At 35.7% G+C, this 18196-nt stretch overlaps 1 protein-coding gene across 3 annotated transcripts in view; it reads left to right on the top strand.

The window, feature by feature from the left end:
- Positions 1-17866, top strand: part of CTDSPL2 (CTD small phosphatase like 2) — a 45868-nt gene extending 28002 nt beyond the window's left edge. For all 3 annotated transcript variants that reach the window (XM_069798724.1, XM_069798723.1, XM_069798722.1), the window contains 10 exons: positions 524-673; positions 1142-1357; positions 2446-2524; positions 2708-2819; positions 3709-3795; positions 10976-11038; positions 11131-11210; positions 13532-13658; positions 14527-14622; positions 15159-17866. In XM_069798724.1, coding sequence (XP_069654825.1) covers positions 524-673; positions 1142-1357; positions 2446-2524; positions 2708-2819; positions 3709-3795; positions 10976-11038; positions 11131-11210; positions 13532-13658; positions 14527-14622; positions 15159-15224 — 1076 coding nt within the window. In that variant the 3' untranslated portion in view covers positions 15225-17866. The remainder of the gene's footprint in view (positions 1-523; positions 674-1141; positions 1358-2445; positions 2525-2707; positions 2820-3708; positions 3796-10975; positions 11039-11130; positions 11211-13531; positions 13659-14526; positions 14623-15158) is intronic.
- The last annotated feature ends 330 nt before the right edge of the window (positions 17867-18196 follow it).

Below are 18196 nucleotides of genomic sequence, written 5' to 3'. Positions count from 1 at the left end.
ATAGGAAGTGTGAAGTACTTGTGCAGCTCCATCAGGCTCAGCTGACAAAAAGGTTCTCAGCTCATGTGCACAAAATACATTTGCTTACTTCCATATGGACAGACATCTCAAAGACTTGTTACTGTGAAGTAAATAACTTCTCTTTCATTTCAGTCTCAGAACTGTGTCTTGGATCTCAGCCATGAGATGGCAATTTTTAGTTCTAGGATGTACTTTACTGTACATGCACATTTATAGAAAACCTTAATTGTTGTGTGTTATGTTTTGTAATGTGAAGATTTATTTAATTCTATGTCCTTTGTTACCTGTGATAACAAGTAAAAATTATTTTACTTTATAATTATATTTATATATATATGTGTGTGTGTGTGTATATGTGGAGAATAATAAATTATGGACTTGATCTTGTGAAGACATGAGCACGAGGGGTCTTTCCCATGGTGAAAATAATAACAATAAAAGAGAAGATGTAACTGTGAAAAACAGAAGCATGGTATTATACTTCATAACTTTTCTTTTACAGAAGCCGGAAGTTACGAAATGACAAACCAACATGTAAAGCAAAATGGAAAATTAGAAGATAATCCTGCCACTGGCAGTCCCCCACGAACTACATTACTGGGAACCATATTTTCTCCTGTTTTCAATTTTTTTTCACCAGCAAATAAAAATGGTGAGTATTATTTAAAAGGCCAATAGTGTTAAAGCTAAGGATGATAGATACTTTTTAAGAAAAAGCTGTTCTGAATGGCAGTACGCTTTTTATTCTGATTTACAGACCAAGAGTTACTACTACCAGGTAAAAGGCCTCCTTAATTCTTAGAAAGGTTGATCATTAATAAAAAAAGCAGTAAGTTTATATGCATTAGAACATTTCTTTCATAGGTGTAAGTATCTAGCGGTGTATCTTTTATTTTTAAAACAGTTTTAAAAATTGGTATTAAGTTCCTTGTCCCAAACAAAAAGGCATTTGTCATGGTCTTCATATTGGTTCTCATTTTTGTAACGTGAATCTAATGCAGCCATCTTCAGTTATTCTGAAACTGGGTTTTTTTGTGTGGCTAAGTAGTGACTGTCAGTATTCTGATAGGAAACTCAGCTTAAAGATAATGACTGTGAGTGTACTGAAATCTTAATTCAGGAACATCAGGATCAGATTCTCCAGGACAAGCTGTTGAAGCTGAAGAAATAGTCAAACAGCTTGATATGGAACAGGTAGATGAGATTACTACAAGTACTGCAACATCCACCAATGGAGCAGCCTATACTAGCCAAGCAGTGCAGGTCAGATCTACTGTCAACAATGGTTTAGAAGAAGTGGAGGAAACAAATGACCGTGACCTGCCACCACTTACAGGTAAGAAATGTGTGCTTGTCTTGGACTCAGGTGTTGAAGCTGTATGCAATTTGTACTCTTAGGGAAATTCTAGCACCTGCATTTTGTATAAATTAATATTTCACATTTGCTTAGGGCATGCAAACAGCATTAATATTGATTTTTTTGTTTCATAGACAAATCTGGTTTATGCACTAAAGACACAGTTTTGGCAAGTCTCATCTATTCCTGGTGTAACTCAGTTGACCTCATAACATTTCTTTAAATGAAAACAAAGATTCCAGAATAAAGGCATTTTTATGAATATTGAACCACCCTCCCCAACCCCATTAAAAATGCACATCCTAGACTTGCTGATCACAAAAGAGAAATTTGCAACATTTTGATATCTTAGAACAACATAGTGAGGTGAATGAGGAACATATAGATCCTACATTAATTTTCCATGTTTTCTTCAAAAGTCTCATCATACATCTTTTTTGACAAAAATCGTATCCATAAAATTCAGCTTCTCCTCTTTGTGGATGGCATCAAATTCTTAACAGTTCTCTAAATCCTCCCTAGGCCCTTGAAACACTGGTAGTTAAGTAGTACTGAGGTTTACGAGGACTCCTTTCAAGGAAGTAAGTTTAACCTCTAAGTAGCGGGGCTGATGTGTGATCCACAGGTCCAGTCAAGACCTTCTGATTTGGTCTGTTGCCTTCTTTCAGAAGGGCCCCTCAGACATGAGGTGAGAACGAGCTGCAGACTGGAAGAGTTCTGCTAGCTTCTTAGGCTGGAATGTACATCCAGGTAGTTCATGTCATCAGAGGTTGTATGGATGCCTTGCTGTGTCATTCGGGTGCTTCCAGTTTGGCCAGGTCATGAAGTTCTGTAGCATGACGTGACATCAAGCTCTCAGGTAGCTTCTTCCTGAGACGGTCTGCAGGCTATTTCAGAGGAAATATGGGGACTGAGAGGGTGGGGCTGAAGGGAGAGTTTTTCCACTGTTGTTTGAGGCACTCATGTATCAAGTGCAAATTTTCACTTTTCAAAACTGCACTAATAAGACTAGCTCTTGTGGTTTTTTGTTTTATTTTTTTGTTTTGGTCATTTTCGTTGAATTTTAGCACCAGTATCTCCAGACAGTGGCTACTCATCAGCTCATGCAGAAGCCACCTATGAAGAAGACTGGGAAGTCTTTGATCCGTAAGTGCTAACATTTGTACTGAAAATATTAAACTGATAAGTGTATATTGATGTGGGTTTTTTTCAATTTAAAATACTTATTTCTTGTGCAGCCTTAAATATTTGAAATATTAAGTTGGGCTACAACATTACCAGTTAAATAATGTATATACATTTCTACAGCAAAACCTGTATTCTTTTCAGATATTATTTCATCAAACATGTTCCACCACTAACAGAAGAACAACTTAACAGGAAGCCAGCTCTTCCACTGAAAACAAGAAGCACACCAGAATTTTCATTAGTTCTAGACTTGGTAAATATCTTTATAAACACATACCAAAAGCAGGGGGTATGTAGCATTTCATTTATTTTGTTTGTTGCTGAAATTAGTCGTGTTTGCTTTAAACAAAAAGGCCTTGTTGAATGTTACACAATTTTTAGTATTTTTAGTTAGTCTGCATTAAAAAAAAAATTAATAGTGGCAAGAATAGAACGCTTGCTGTATTTGTTGAATACTTAACATCCTGTTCAAAAAAAAAAAGCAGTAACATTTTGACTGTCTCAAACAAAGAGTTGTCTGTCCCCATAAAGCTTTCTTAAATCCAATGTGGAAAAAAATGACATGTAGTAAATAGGAAAATTCGGCTTCATATGTCTTGCATCAAGATTGATCAAGAATTAATCTTGTAATTCTTAGAACATTCTTATTCTTAGAGGGCACAAATCCACTTTTAAAAATATTCATAGAAAACATATCTGTCTTTATAATAATTTCTTTTAGTCTCTCTGTTTTGAAAGTTGTTTCAGACCCTGATAGTGATGTCAGGAACATTATTTTATCATGAACAGTATCAGTTGGCCTGTCCTCTAGTGGTTGTATGAATGGATAGATTATTCAAACCGACAGATGCAGGTTTGAACTGAATGACAGGATAGTCTGCAAAATGAAAATATCTTCTTATAGTTATGCCCCAGCACATAATTCTAAGTGAAATTTTTCAAAACCTGCAAGAATAATGAAATGTGTAATTCATTCTAAGAATTCTTCTTCAATCTTGACAGCACTTGCACAAAAATAAATTTTCCAGACTAAATAAACCTATCCTAAAATGAGCATTAAAAATCCAGAAAACTACTTCAATTTCCAACATTCTTTTCACAATCTTTTCTTTCTTTTATACCATCTTTTATTTTTTTGATAGGATGAAACATTAGTGCACTGTAGTCTAAATGAATTAGAAGATGCTGCACTCACTTTTCCAGTTCTTTTTCAAGATGTCATTTACCAGGTAATTAGCATGCACAGAAAAATATATACTTTCTTATTTTGTTTAACATAAGAATTCCTGCTGTGTGTATTTGTTATCATCTTGTTTAAAGAGAGAGAAGTAACTGACATTTAACAACTGTCTGGGTTATAAACTGCAGGTGTCAGCTTTTGTGAGGTGGGTTATGCTGTATTAGAAATATTGTGGAGCACTGTTTATTGCCCCCACAACGTGGTAATGTCGGTCATGGATTCCAGTTGTGAACATTCGTTGTTAAGAGCGTGTGAATGATCTTTGTAGCAGCGATCTTCAGCAGCAGCGTTTCTCCTTGCCAGCAGGTGGAGGCAGGAACACTGACAGTTCAGCCAGTATCATTTCCCAGGAACAGCTTCTCACGGACCGTTAACTTTCTTCCCTTGGCAGGGAAAACCAATCCACATTGGTTGCTCGTTTCTTGCTATATAGAAGACATCTTCAGAGCCTCACATTAACTAGCTTTTGTCGCGGCTGTTAGTCTTGCTGTACACTTTGCCAGTGCCAGTTCTACCTCTTTGCTCCCAGAGAGAGTCTGGTACTTAGAGTCATTTTTGATTGTCTTGTGGAGACTGCTAGATTTAGGTTTTTGTTCTGCTTTAAGAGGTGGTGTTAGTTGTGTGTGTTTTACATTGACATACCGTAGAGGAACAAGCATGGGAAGGAGGAACTCTCTTCCAGCAACTACCAAAGATGCTGCACTGACCCAGGCTGTTGTTCTCAGGTCCTTTTGTGTGATGTACCTGGGAGTAGCAACAGCTTCCCCACCATGTAGTTCGCACGGTATTGGACCCCACTGTAGTATCTTTGGAGAATGAGCCATTCATCAGGCACCTTAAAAGGACACTTGTCCAGGTATTTTTCCTGATTTTAAAAATGTTTTTTTTTGCTGTTGCATATAAAACCCCTTGGAATCTGAAAAGCTGAAATAATTTTTAAACGTGGGTTTATCTTATCTCTTATTTGGTGACAGCCAAGCACAGTTTCCTCCAGGCTGAACTTGGAAGGAGCCTGAGAATTAGTTCTTTGGAGGTTCTTGACACTGCTAACAGAATCGGGAAGACTAAAGCTTCATTTTTTTCCTTCCTTCTCTTAAGAGATCTCAGTATGATTTCAGTACTTTCTGTCTATAACTGTGGTCCTTCTAGCAATTGTATGTTTATGCTGAGATCTAACTGTGATTTTGACTTTAGGAAATTGAAGTCAACAGAAAGAGTGACTTACAATATTTCTAAAGCTTTATTTAACAGCATTGTACACAAGCCTGTATAGCCCTTGATACAGTACAGTTACTATGTGGGTCCTGGATAAGTTTTCTCTTAGCTCTCTCTAGAGTCTGGCCTGGGTTTGCCAAAGAACAGTAGCTTCTTGCAGGCTTGAGAAAGTCAGCCACTGTCTTTGAGCACACTCTCATGATCGCTATGTTCTGTTTTGCTGGTTTTACATCACACTAGACACTGACAAAACATTCACCTCTTGCTAGGTAACAGATAATAACCAAGGCATATTTTAAGGATACAATTAAGTTCATCTTTAACTAGGGTATAATATGCAAAAAGACAAATAATCTGTGATAAAAGTTGAAAAGAATTCTGTTGGTATTTCATTCTCTTCTTAGTGTTTTTGGTCAGTGATTAGCTATTTATCAGCTTTTAAAATGTATTTCTTTTGCTTATCAATTTGACCATCACCTCTGGTATAGTCCTGTATTAATTTTGTATCTCCATATTTAATTTTGAAAGTCATTTCAGCTGGTAACAGAGAAACAGACACTAGGCTGTACGAGCAAAGTAGAAGTCAGCAAGTTACTATATATAAAGTATTGCATAATATAACCACTGACAACAATACTAGACATGGAAGAGACATTTCTGAAGGTGTTTTCCATTAGTATCAAAATATATACCACTTTCATGTAGGTTTTCCAGAAATATTAGGTAATTATCTATTTATTTTTTAAGAAGGAGTAGAAGCTAGCTCAGTGCTCATTTTCCTACTGAATATCTTATCTTTCTCACATTAAGTCTGACTAATACTGGAAATGTGAGCCTGGTTCATAGCATTTCAATTTTCTTACCCATGTGAAGGCATCAAGCCAATGCTTTTGCAGTAATAGTGTGATGATAAACCAGGCGCTTTCTTGAAAAGATGCTCCAGAACTGGCCATTGTAGGATACTACAACAGTAAGAATCAGACTGAGGTGGGTTCTAGAAGGTCTGTTATAAAATAAAGCTAAGCTCCATTGGCATGTGAGTCAAGCACAAGTTTCACATCCAGGAACTCAGCTCTGTTGTTGCTTGTTTCAGTGATTGTAAGTGCGGTCTGTTTTTAAAGAAAGGTTTCTAAAAATATGGGCTTGTTTGCTCATAATTTATTTCTCACAACTTATCTGGAGTTATGCAGAAGAGAAGAACTATTTAATGTCTGAGCACAGAGTAGTGTTCTGCAAACTTAAAAATTACCGTGTGATTCCAGGACTGACATAGGTTTTTTTAAATCATAAGTCACTTACACTCACTGATTTCTGTTTAAAAAAAAAAAAAAGAAAAATCTGTGAAATGGTTACAGTTGGGCTTACTTACGTCAAGCTTTTGAGACAATAAATTTGTTTGTGTTTTCTTGATTGAAAAGAAAATCTATAAGTTATGCCAGTGTTTAAGTTTTGGACTTAGTAAAAATACAGTCTTTGCAAAGCTGAAGTTTTCTTAAGTACCATATCTGTTAAGTGCTATCTTACATCTGACTGGAAAACAAAAATAAATTTTCAGCTCTTCAACCGTAGACTTTAGACTTTGTCCTCTTTGTATTACTTTACATAATAAGATAAGCAGCTTATCTTACAAAGAAATTTATCTTTTTCTTTTCTTGGTAAAGAGGTTTTGTTCTGTTGCCGGCTTCAAGTCGCAGACATGAGATCATCTCACCCTCTGTTCCACTCAAAGGGTACCTTCCGTGCATTAGTAGGCCATAGTCAAAAGGCAGATGTTTTCACTCAGTTCTTCAGTTGAAATGCATCTGTACTGATCTATCACAGAATAATTCCCTTTGATCTTTGTGATCCTTGAAAGATGTTCTGGAACTCCATAGGTCACTTGCAGGTTATTGAATATAGTGTTACATGTATTCCATCTTACTGTCGCCAACGACTTAGATGCTTTATTTTGTTACTGCAGTGGAATGAGGCAAACAATGCATGTGAATTCTGGCTCTCCCTTCTAATGAACTCCACTCTGTCTGTCTCTCAGAAATAACAGAAAACCCATCAAGCTTTGGATCTGAAAGCCAGGAAACTTTAGTGAATCTTGGGCAGCATCCACAAAGTAATCTGGTCTTAGGTTGGGAAGACTTAATTTTGGTTCAGTAGAATCCCTAGAATTGCACTTTTGCCCCTTGAAGAGCCGTGGCCAGCTACACTTCAGGCAGTTCTGTCTGGTTATGAGATGGTCTTTGTCTTGAGTCACTTAAGACACGGTCCAGTTGGAAATGATTCGGGCTTGTTTACCTGGCAAGTCCAGCCCGCTGTCAGGCCTGGGGCAAGACCCAGCTCGGTGCATTGCGGTGTCTCTTGTGCGGTCTGAACTCAGTCTGTCTGCATGTGCCATCTGTCCTTGCAGCAGACTGTGTCAAGGCTATTTCAGGTAAGAGTAGGAGCACTGAGGTTAGCCTGGTACTGGTGTCTGGCATGCCCCAAGGTCACCTGGGGTATGTGGACACAGCTGGGCCGGGCAGGGGGTCTTGCCATGCTGCAGAGTGCTCATCTTGGAAGTGCAGTGGGTACGTGCAGCTTCACATGGGCAAGTTAACTAACTTGTCTCTGGTTTTCACCTTGTAAAATGGTGGTAGAATCATCAGGTATAGAGAGATGTTACAGGTATACTAAAATTCATTAGTGTGATTTCAGAGATTTTGACACCAAGTAGAATACATGTTTTTTGTTGGGGTTTTTTAATGCATGAAAGGAATGTTTCCTTCCAATTCCACCTTCAAAGAATTAGTCCTGTGTATTGGAAACAAGGAGGACATTGAATGACAATTTTGATTTCGCACATTTAGGTTTTATTGCCATTGAAATAATGGGATATGATGATCATTTGAGGGGGGAACAACAAACAAAAAAACCCCACCAAAAATCTTTGAGAGGGCTTTTCATATATGTTATTAATTTATGAGTATAAGTCACTTTGAAGTAGATGATATCATGTATCTCTGTTGACAAACTTTTAAGTCATTAAAAATGGTGAAAATTATTATTAGACTCCTATCTATATTTTCAAAAATTATCTTTCATGTTAGATCTAATCATTGGAGTGATGGATATGTTTTGTTCTACTTTGGTTACTTAATTCTTCTACTTTGGTTACCCGGAGTGTGTCAGCTCGTCGTAGCTCAGTGTAATGATGTGGTTGCCTTATGTTGTGCCAGAGTGTCACAAACCAGTAAAGACAGAGCAGTGAATCTGCCATCGATGTCATTGTTGAATTATATATGTGTGTGTGTAAGCTGTAATTAGAAATACATATTCTACAAAGAAATTATTTTCCCTGGATTTCTTGTTTGCATTCACATGTTATATTCCTAGAGAAAGATTAATATTAAGATAGATATTATATTAAGATAGACACACACCTAAAACTATGTGGCAGTAATCTAAAATAGAACACATTACAAAGATGCTGCAATTATCCACAGGCTAAACAAACTAAAAAATAAACCAGAAAGAGTGTGCACATGTGAGGAGCCCAAGCAGCCATAACTGTTCTCTGATCCAGTTGAATGATTTTTAAAATTCTTTTAACTGGCCATTGTGACCAACATAATTCAATCCAGATTTAAAAGGAACAATAAATTACATAGAAAATGTTTTTATTTATATTAGTGGCAGTTGAAATATTGACAGATACCTTAGCTTACTGCTTTGGTTGCCAGGAGAGTTTGTAGAAGAGATGTTGAAGAGACTGTTTCTTAAATGACATCTCTGTTTCTTCCATAACAGAGAATAGGCTTGTTAATTTGAAATCAAGCTCTTGAAGAAAACTTAGAACCAAGTATCATGCTCTTTACCTACCATTATTAGCAACTGTTATCTTGTGTGCAGTGAAAACATTCGATATCCTTTCTGTGACTTACTTTTTTAGGTTTGAAGAGAAAGATTTAGGTCACAATAAAGTAAATATTTACTCAGGAAAAATGACATGAACAGAATAATCCTTTTGCCATTTGCAAATTAAAACTTACCTTCCCTTAAACTCTGGGTTACAACTACGGAGGTTGCTGGCTGCGTTATGTGCTTGCTAGATAGAGAGCAAACATTCAGTGTGAACAATTTGCCCTGAATCTACAATCGCAGACAACTTGAATGTTAGTTAACGTCTGGTCACCTGGAGACTCTGTATTAATTCATCACATATGTTCTTGTGATAAGGTAAACATGCCATCTAGTCTTTGAGCAAAACTTCACTACCTTTTTATGGCAAGATGAGGTGTCATTTTCACAAATATTTTAGTGCCATCAGAAAACATTGTGTGAAGACACGCTTGTCAACTCTGTATTTAGAAAGTTGGCTTTTTGGTAATTATCTTGGTTAAATACAGCCCAGAAACATGTCAAGCACTGGGTGCAGTCTCTCCAAACCATTCTTGATAGCGGATTTGAGGAATACTTACTTGCTTGCCTCCAAATGTGGGTTTGCCAGAATGCAAAGGGAAGTAGACATTGTCTGCATAGTCAACAAATGTATCTTCACATGCCAGAAGTAGAGAGATCCTATTACCAGACATGATCAGATTGTCTGATTTGATTGCTTCTAGTGGAAAAAAAAGAATGAAAATTGGTCACTCTGCAAACTTAAGTCAGAACTTTAGACACTTTAAGAAAGAAACAAATAAAAGCCTTACCGAATTTTAAGCTAAGTAATGAAATTCACATTGGTTTAGAAATATGTGCTTCCTTTAAAGGACGAAGATAATTGTAGCATGTGCTAACAACATGAAATTTTGTATTCACTTAAACTATTCCCCTTTTTTTCCCCTCTGGTCACTTGGTTGTGTCCACATATAAATTTGATACAGTTCAGCGTAAGTAATACAAAGCCTTTGTGGATATTTACTGTGATTCAAAGGTAAATTTAAGCCTATTCCTGACGGGCTGTTAAAAAGTTGATAAAGCTGAAATTACCTTGGTTGAAATTAAAAGAAATTTGGTACGCTCCCTTCTCTTTCTGGATATTTTAGTAACTCTTTCCTCAAAACTCTGTAATCCTATACGTGGGCAATCTCTGAACCAAAAAGAAAGGTAAGCAGAGCATAACGTTGTCATTTCCACCCCTTGGCATGTGTCATCGCTGCTGGTTTAGGTCAAGTCCAGATCCGTGCCAAACACCACACCAGGTGATCATTCAAATGTAAATTTGAACGTTATGCCACAGGAATAGAATAGTGCTTGATATGTGCCCTCACATCTGCCGTGATGTTGGGCCATGGCCCTGAAGCTACAGATTTACACAGATGTTTCCATGTGAGCCCAAGTCTTCTGTTTTGAGTTAAATCAGAGAGAGATGCAGAAGTCTCCTAACTAGGTATCTCTTCTCACGAGTCTACGGTTTTTTACAGGGAATAATTTATGTATGTGTGCAGTTCTCTGCCAGTGGAATTTGAATTTATGGAAATTTGAAAACAGCTGAAGCCTTCCCCCCACCCCCCACCCCCCGATCACTTCTGACACCCCCATATTCAATGTGTAATTCTTAGTGGAAGAAGGTTATTAAGAAGATTAATTTATGTGCTGGCACACATTATGTAGTAATTGAACTGATGTTGCCCAGCTGGTGAAAGCTAATTCAATTCAAAATCTTTAGTCAAAGCAACTAGTTTCATTTTTTCTTTTAGAGATTGTCCAACTTTTAATTAAAATTAGTTCTGATTCCATCAAATTTTCCAGTAAATTTGCTAAGCCTAATTTTATCATCTTACGCTTTCACTTATAGCTGCTTAGGCTGCAAGCTAATTTAATATTGTTTTAATTGAGTTATTATTCTGTAGGATGTTAATATTTGCTGTTTACTTTATTCATAATGCTCATTTTGACCTAATCTTTACAAACTGATACTTAGTAGTGTGGGTGATAGCTGAAGTATTTTGGATCTTTAATAAAGTCCATCTCTGCTTCAGGTTTATGTCCGGTTAAGGCCATTCTTCCGAGAATTCCTGGAACGTATGTCTCAGATTTATGAGGTAAAAACAATTAGACATTATCTTTGAATTTCATTTAAAAATTATATTCACATACTTATATCTAAAATATTTTTTTCTCCTTTAATCCACAGATCATTCTTTTTACTGCTTCTAAGAAGGTGTATGCAGACAAGTTATTGAACATACTAGACCCTAAAAAGCAACTGGTCAGGTAAAAATAAAAAATAGTGAACATATCTGTTGTAAGCAAGCTAAGTACTATTTCCTAACAAATGTGATGAAGAAAGTGACTATGACATGTTTGTTATTGCAGTGTGTCTCACTAAACTGATTCTTTGTTGTTTTGTCTGGACTAAGAGTGAGAGAAAAATGAAATTAAGTGATTGAGATATTGCTTTGGTGAGAAGATAAACCCAGGCAGCTTTACATTGCACTCTGGCCGAAAACCGTACCCATGCATTCCCTGTAGCATGTTAGGCTTGCTGACGGAAAACGACCTCTTATGTATCAAAAATGTGTTTGAGCTGCTTTGGAATACACATTACGGATAAAGAAAATGAACTGAGTATTAGATTACTTTTAAACTATTCAGACTTGATTTATTTTTTATAAATTATTATAGTTATCTTTACAATCAGCATGTTTTTATTTCTTATTCAATCACAAAATAATTTGTTTGTGGGTTTTGTAGTAGAGTTGTTTTGGTTTTTCATTTCTTTTCTTAATACTGAGCTTTGTTTGGAAGTGCTTGGCATTTCTCAAGAACAGTTCCTCAAGGTGTAAAGAAATTCTGCCTGATGAGATTCTTTCCGTTATTCTTATCTGGAAGGTGGACTGTTATGTGGGGAAAGTTGAAATCAAAGAGGGATCTTCTCAGGGATTCACCCTACATTGGGTGTCCCAAGTAAGGGAAGTAAACAACTGTACCTGATTATAGTCAGAACTGTATAAATTCTGTACCTGGGACATCACAGGCAAATCACATCCTTGCATCATTTTATTGTAATAGTCTTCAGTGAAAACTTGATTTTCTTGACATGCATAATAAAATTACCATTTGGACTGAGACAGTGGTTGCATCCGTTGTTTTCACTTGGTAGTTTAGGCACATCATAACTCATTTCCTTAAGAGAGTAAAGATAAACTGTTCACTAAGTTTCATCTGGGGATGGTCATCTTATTGCTTGTTTTACGCACAACAGAATCCTAGTTTGGTTTTGGTAAACTTACTTGCCACTGGGTTTTGAACGGACAAACAAAACTAGACCTTCAAATACTTTCAGTCATTGGAATATCTGAGCCTAGCTGAATCACACAGCCAAATGGGACGCATGAACAAGTAAGATATTTGCACTTACAGTCTAAGTGCGCATCGTAGCGTTAAAAATCTTTCTTCAAGAACCTAATATGTATGATTCAGGACTGCAGTTTTAACTGTGTTAGGAACAGGAAAAAGATAATAAAATGTACAGCCAAACAGTATTCTAAGAATTTGCAGGAAGATTCATGTGATGCATGAATTTAGTTGTGATTCATGTGCCACTGAAAAGCTGACATCAAGTCATGATTAGTTTTGGCATTAGCCTAAAGGTAGACTTGTCAGGCACTCCACACGTGTGACTCAGAATCTATATATAAATTCATTTGCTGCCGAGGCATGAGCTTATTTTCCTCCATAGCAACATTAGGAAGTCAACCCCTTTATGAAATTAAGCACACTATGTACAGCTTCTAAAAACTTCATTTAAAAATATAAGCAGCCTTAAAGAAACTGCATTGTAACATGACTGTGTAAAACTCAAAATCTGTCTAGTTTACAATTTATTTTTAAATGACAATTATGTTGATATTTCATGAAATGTGAGTTTTATTCCTGGTATTTTTTTAATCTGAGTCCTTTTAGTCTATCCAACCATTTCTTCTGTAATAAATTAAAAGGGAGTAGACTAATTGGAAAGGAAGAAGTTGATGGAATGTTTTGGCCTCAAGGCTTTTTTTCAAGCTCTAATAACTGAAATAGGTTAATTGCGAACAGAGGTAACATAAAAAAGAAAACATTTCTTCTGATAGTTTGTGTTCTAGCATGCAGTGGCATAGGGAGGCTGTGTACTGTAACAGTTGGAACAAAATAATAAAACCCGATAAATTGGCTCCCGTGCAGAACTAATCTCTGATCTTGGGGCCTTGCGCAATCATTTGAGTATTTTGGGTCCCTTTGTCGATCCATCTGCAAAAAAGGTTAGAAAGCAAAACCCTGTTGACAAATATTTGTTACATCTGAGTTTAGCTTTTCTGTTTAAATACAAACAACCACCTGCAGAACTACATTAATATAATATCACCTTAACTAGTAATTTTACCAGCAAAAAGCTCAAAAGAGAATGGAAAAAGGGAACAAATCTTTAAAATGAGCTAAGTAGATCAGAAGAGAAAAAAACTGGGTACCATTTGGCAAAGTTAACTTTTCTTTTTCCACATGCAATGTAGGTGTTGTAATTTGTCTCATTAATTAGTATTTTACTTTAATCACAGGCATCGACTTTTCCGTGAGCATTGTGTTTGTGTACAAGGAAATTACATAAAGGATTTAAACATTCTTGGTAGAGATCTTTCAAAAACGATCATAATTGACAATTCACCGCAAGCCTTCGCTTATCAGGTAAGGACGCTGCTGTCAGCAAACTTCTCAGATACAGCAGACAACTTTCTGAAGGAAGCCAGTGAAACACTACATTTTGATTTAACTCCTTATTTGAGTTTTGTGCCAAACTGTAACAAATTACTCAGGTTTGCTTACTTTTCTTTGATTTTTGTGAAGAGCTGATCGAGTGCAAACTAAGTGACTTCTTATATGAACAGAGTATATAACCAGTCGGCTTTACTTCTCATTCAGCTTTTCTAAGGAAACTACCAGTCTGCTAAGTCTGTTGCTTGGACTCTATTGTGGATTTAGTTTTTAATGCTAGTGAAATGATTAAGAACAAATCACTGGTTGAAATGACACACAGCTGTGAAAATTGCTTATGCTTAAATGTTACAAAGTTATATACCCTATGATTTAGATTTTCCCAGAAGTATGGTATGTTACTATTCCAGTTAGTCCTATTATATAGATAAGAAGTGCAGAGTGTGATCTCTATGGTCTCACCTACATTAAAGAAGCAAAAAACCAAAAACCTGTTTGACTTAGTCTCATTTGCCAGTACACAGTTAGTATCCATGTGTGTTTTAACATAAAATTTTCTCAAAATACCAACACTTTTCAGTTCAGCAGAACTTTTAGAGCTAGTTCTATTTCAGCTTTGATGTGGAAATTTTTGTAGTGATGTATGCAAAGCAAGGAGATATTTTGGAAGTGAATTTTGATACAAACTAAAGCGGGAAAATACATATGAATAAACCCTAGCTCGGAAACATTTTTTTCCCCAAAACGCTATTTTACAAGTCATATTTGTAGATTAATTAAGTATAAATCATGTGTTGATGGTTTGGGTTTTTTAATTTTTTTTTTTTTTTTTTAACTTTAGCTTTCAAATGGAATTCCTATAGAAAGCTGGTTCATGGATAAAAATGACAACGAACTCCTAAAATTGATTCCATTTCTGGAGAAACTTGTAGAGCTGGTAAGTGTTTCCTTTATTTGCCCCCCCCCCCCCGCACCTTCCCCCAAATGTTAGTTAGCTCTTTTAAATATTTTCACATATTTTAAGATGTTTTGAGTCACTGAGATTTAGACTGCTGAAAGTCATGTATGTCTCTTTTTGAAAAGGATACTCTGGGCAGTATTTCAACGTATGCACAAGGACTTATTTACATAGCAAAAGGCAGACTATCATTATTTCTAACTATGCTTTTGATCAAGAAATGGAGAATTGTAACATCAACCATAATGCAATTGAGAATCTGTAGGCATTTAGATTAAATAATGCCTATTGTTGGCTGTAATGTGTGCCTTTTTTCTTAAAATGCAAATAAAGTACTCCTAAATTGTTGTGAATGTTATGTAGTTATTTCTGTAAGTCTCTTATAATGACATCTATTTGTGGCTTATATTTCTTATATTAAAATACTGGTATTAGAAAATTGACCCTGTTAAAATCTGATTTATAGATGTGTTCATTCTCCTAAAACCCACACTTTTTTTTCCACCCCCCTACAGAACGAAGATGTCCGACCTCACATCAGAGACAGATTTCGCTTGCATGACTTGCTACCCCCAGATTAAAGCCTTTTGTCTAATTACTGAAGGGGGAGAAAATGCAGGACCCTTTTGGACTAAAACAAAACATTGCCATTACTGTTGAAATTTTGCATTTTTGTACCCCGTCTTGCTTTTCTTATCTTTGGTGCCCAACAATAATCAAGGGTTACAGAAAGAGACTTTATATATCTGAGATTGAATACATTCAGTACAATACAGTACAACACAGTAGGTAGGCTAGAACAGAAAAGTCTTTAGAACTAGTGCAACTCCAATGAATTTTTTTTATGTACAGGACATCTGCAGTTTATAAAGAATTCTGTTTCTGCCACCAGCAGTTTGACCTGTAGAAACACAGGATTTTATGATATAACAGAGATTGAAAATGGACTCTTATTTTCTCTCTGTTCGGTGCTCTAAGTGGGTTTGTAGCCACTTTTCTGTTACTTTTAAGATTCTCATTTCAACAGGAATGGCCAGTAAAAGTTGTTTTATTTTTCCTGTTAAGGTTTATAACCTTTTTACATTTTTGACCTGTATTAGATTAGAATTTCATTATGCATTCCTTTTAGTTGAGGCGCTTCATAGTTTTTCTGGAAATAGCCAAATTTTCTTAGTTTTTTATTAAACAGTTGGATGGCCGTTTTCCTGCTTCGTCTGCCTGCATACTGTATATTTGTTTAAAAATATTCTCTAGTTTTAGTCCATGTAAGTTTCATTTAGAAAGAAAAACCCTGCATTTATATTTTCTTTCTGTAATATTCTACTGTAGTTGAAATCTTTTCAAAAATCAAGAGACTGGCTAGATAAGAAGAATATAAGAATTACTAATATTCAGAATATTTTAAACCATTGTGATGGCATGTACTCTGGACAGACAATATCTTGCAGTGGCACAAACAACTGATGGACAAGGAATACCTCAGACTATGCTGTGCATGCAAATCTTGAAAGGAGAACTAGTTTGGTCACCTCTTAGGTTTGATGCAATTCAATTACTGCTGCCTTCTGTTTCCTCCAAGATTGAAGTATTCTGCACAGTGGCTCAGTATTTTAAGATGTTTTGCATGGGCTGATGGTACCCCTGTGACACTCTGCATTACAATCAGTTTTAAACTCTGTGTGACAGCGAAGGTACCTGGCAGTAACTATGCATAATCCTGTGGTACAGTACACTCCCACGCCACCGACGCAGTCAGTCTGCTATCATAGTGGTTTTCTATGCTATATGGAAATAGTCTTTCAGCCTTGGTTCTCTAATGCAGCTACTACAAGAGGTTGATATTTTTATAATGGTGTGTAATCTCCTTTTCAGGAGGCTTTTTATGGAAGGTATAATTTGTAAAAGTTAGGATGCTTTGCCTCTCGACTGCATTAACACGCCACAGGCTCAGACTGTTTTTGTGTAAAAGATGTCACAGAACGGCACTTTTTCTAAAGAGAAGTTTGATATTTTGTATGCTTGTTAAGAAAGTACAGTATTGGAAATTAAAGGTGGACAACTGATAATTGAGAAGTATGTCAATTAATTTTTTATGTATATTACCTGTTTACTTGTACAATTTTATTGTACAAATTACATGCAGCTTCATTTTCAAATGAGTCCTTAAAATAAGGAAAATCTTTTTAGGAAAACATTTAATTTTTGTATTTTTGATTTTAAAAGGCATGAGTTATGTCAACTTTTTCCAGTGTATTAATGAAGATTTTAACTTTTCATCAGGTTGAGTGTTTTCTTACTATATTATCTGTTGTGTATGTAGCTAGCACATTGTGTCACTGAACTGTTTAAAAAAATTAGCATGTAGAGCAAGCCTGTTTTGTGGAAAATCCTTATTCATTAAAAAAGAAAACCATCATGGCAGATTTTCTGCAAAAAAGTGAAAACATTTGCAATTCAGAATACTGATTTTTTTTGTATTTAAAGAAAGGTATTTTGCTTGCAGGAAAGAAATACTACAGATTCATTTTAATGAGAATCTTTTAAATGTATTTATCTTTAGGGCATCTGGGCATCTTTACGCTGTTTGTCTTATGTCTTTATTGAAATAAAATGTACATAACATTACCTTTATATATGCTTTTGCGCAGACGTGTGAACCCTGTAACCATCCCCGTTCCTTCCTGTTTTTATGTCGGCAAGATGGTTCTGGAAATATTTATAGATTTTGAAAATGGTCAGCTTGTATCTGAATTGCTACATGGTTTGCCAACTATTTTTTAGTTGTTCGTTAAAATGTAAATCTAAATCTGAGATTTTTAAATTAGTTTAACAGTGAATCCTTGTTTAATGTGGAATTCTTCCAAATTTCTCCAAGTAACTGACATAATAGAACTGCTTTAAAATTCACTAGTCTACCAGAACAGAACGATTTTTGTTAAATAGTTCATCGCTTTTCTCTGACTGTAAAAAGAGACGATCATCTGTTCAAATAATGTCCTTAAACACGTGGGTCCTATCTTTGGCTAAAACCATTCTAAAAGTGCTTTCTTTAGTTAAGGAAACCAAAGCATACATTGCACTTTACAGCTGTATCTGTGTTGTGACGATCAGATCAGTGAGGGAAATCAAAATGTAAATTGAGGGATTTAGTTCTACATAGATGCACAACAAAAATAACAGAGACTGCTTAGTAAACATATTAAATATTAATATTTTAATGTGCTGCAAGTCTGGTATTTATCATTCTGAACTTTCTCTGCAGAATGAGTCTACCTTCTTCAAAATGTAAGTTCCTAAAAATGTCAAATATTTCTGGCATAAATGGTCTTTGCATGAAGCAAAGTTACAATCTACCAGGTTTTAGTCTCAAGGGTGAGACTTAACTGTTTCTCTGACATGAGCCTGGATCAAATTGGGCACATCAAAATTGACACTGATAACCGGGGGAGTCTCAACTATGTGCATTACTTGAGTCTTGAATGTAGAATTGCGCAACTTAAGCTGTTAATCTTGTAGCTGTATCATTTATTCCAATTTTATGTATTTTTAGAAA

The sequence above is a fragment of the Haliaeetus albicilla genome, chromosome 12, assembly GCF_947461875.1.
Source record: "Haliaeetus albicilla chromosome 12, bHalAlb1.1, whole genome shotgun sequence".
In the NCBI taxonomy this organism is placed as follows: domain Eukaryota; kingdom Metazoa; phylum Chordata; class Aves; order Accipitriformes; family Accipitridae; genus Haliaeetus; species Haliaeetus albicilla.
Note: the sequence above shows the minus strand (reverse complement) of the source record. Positions and strands in the feature narration are given on the sequence as shown.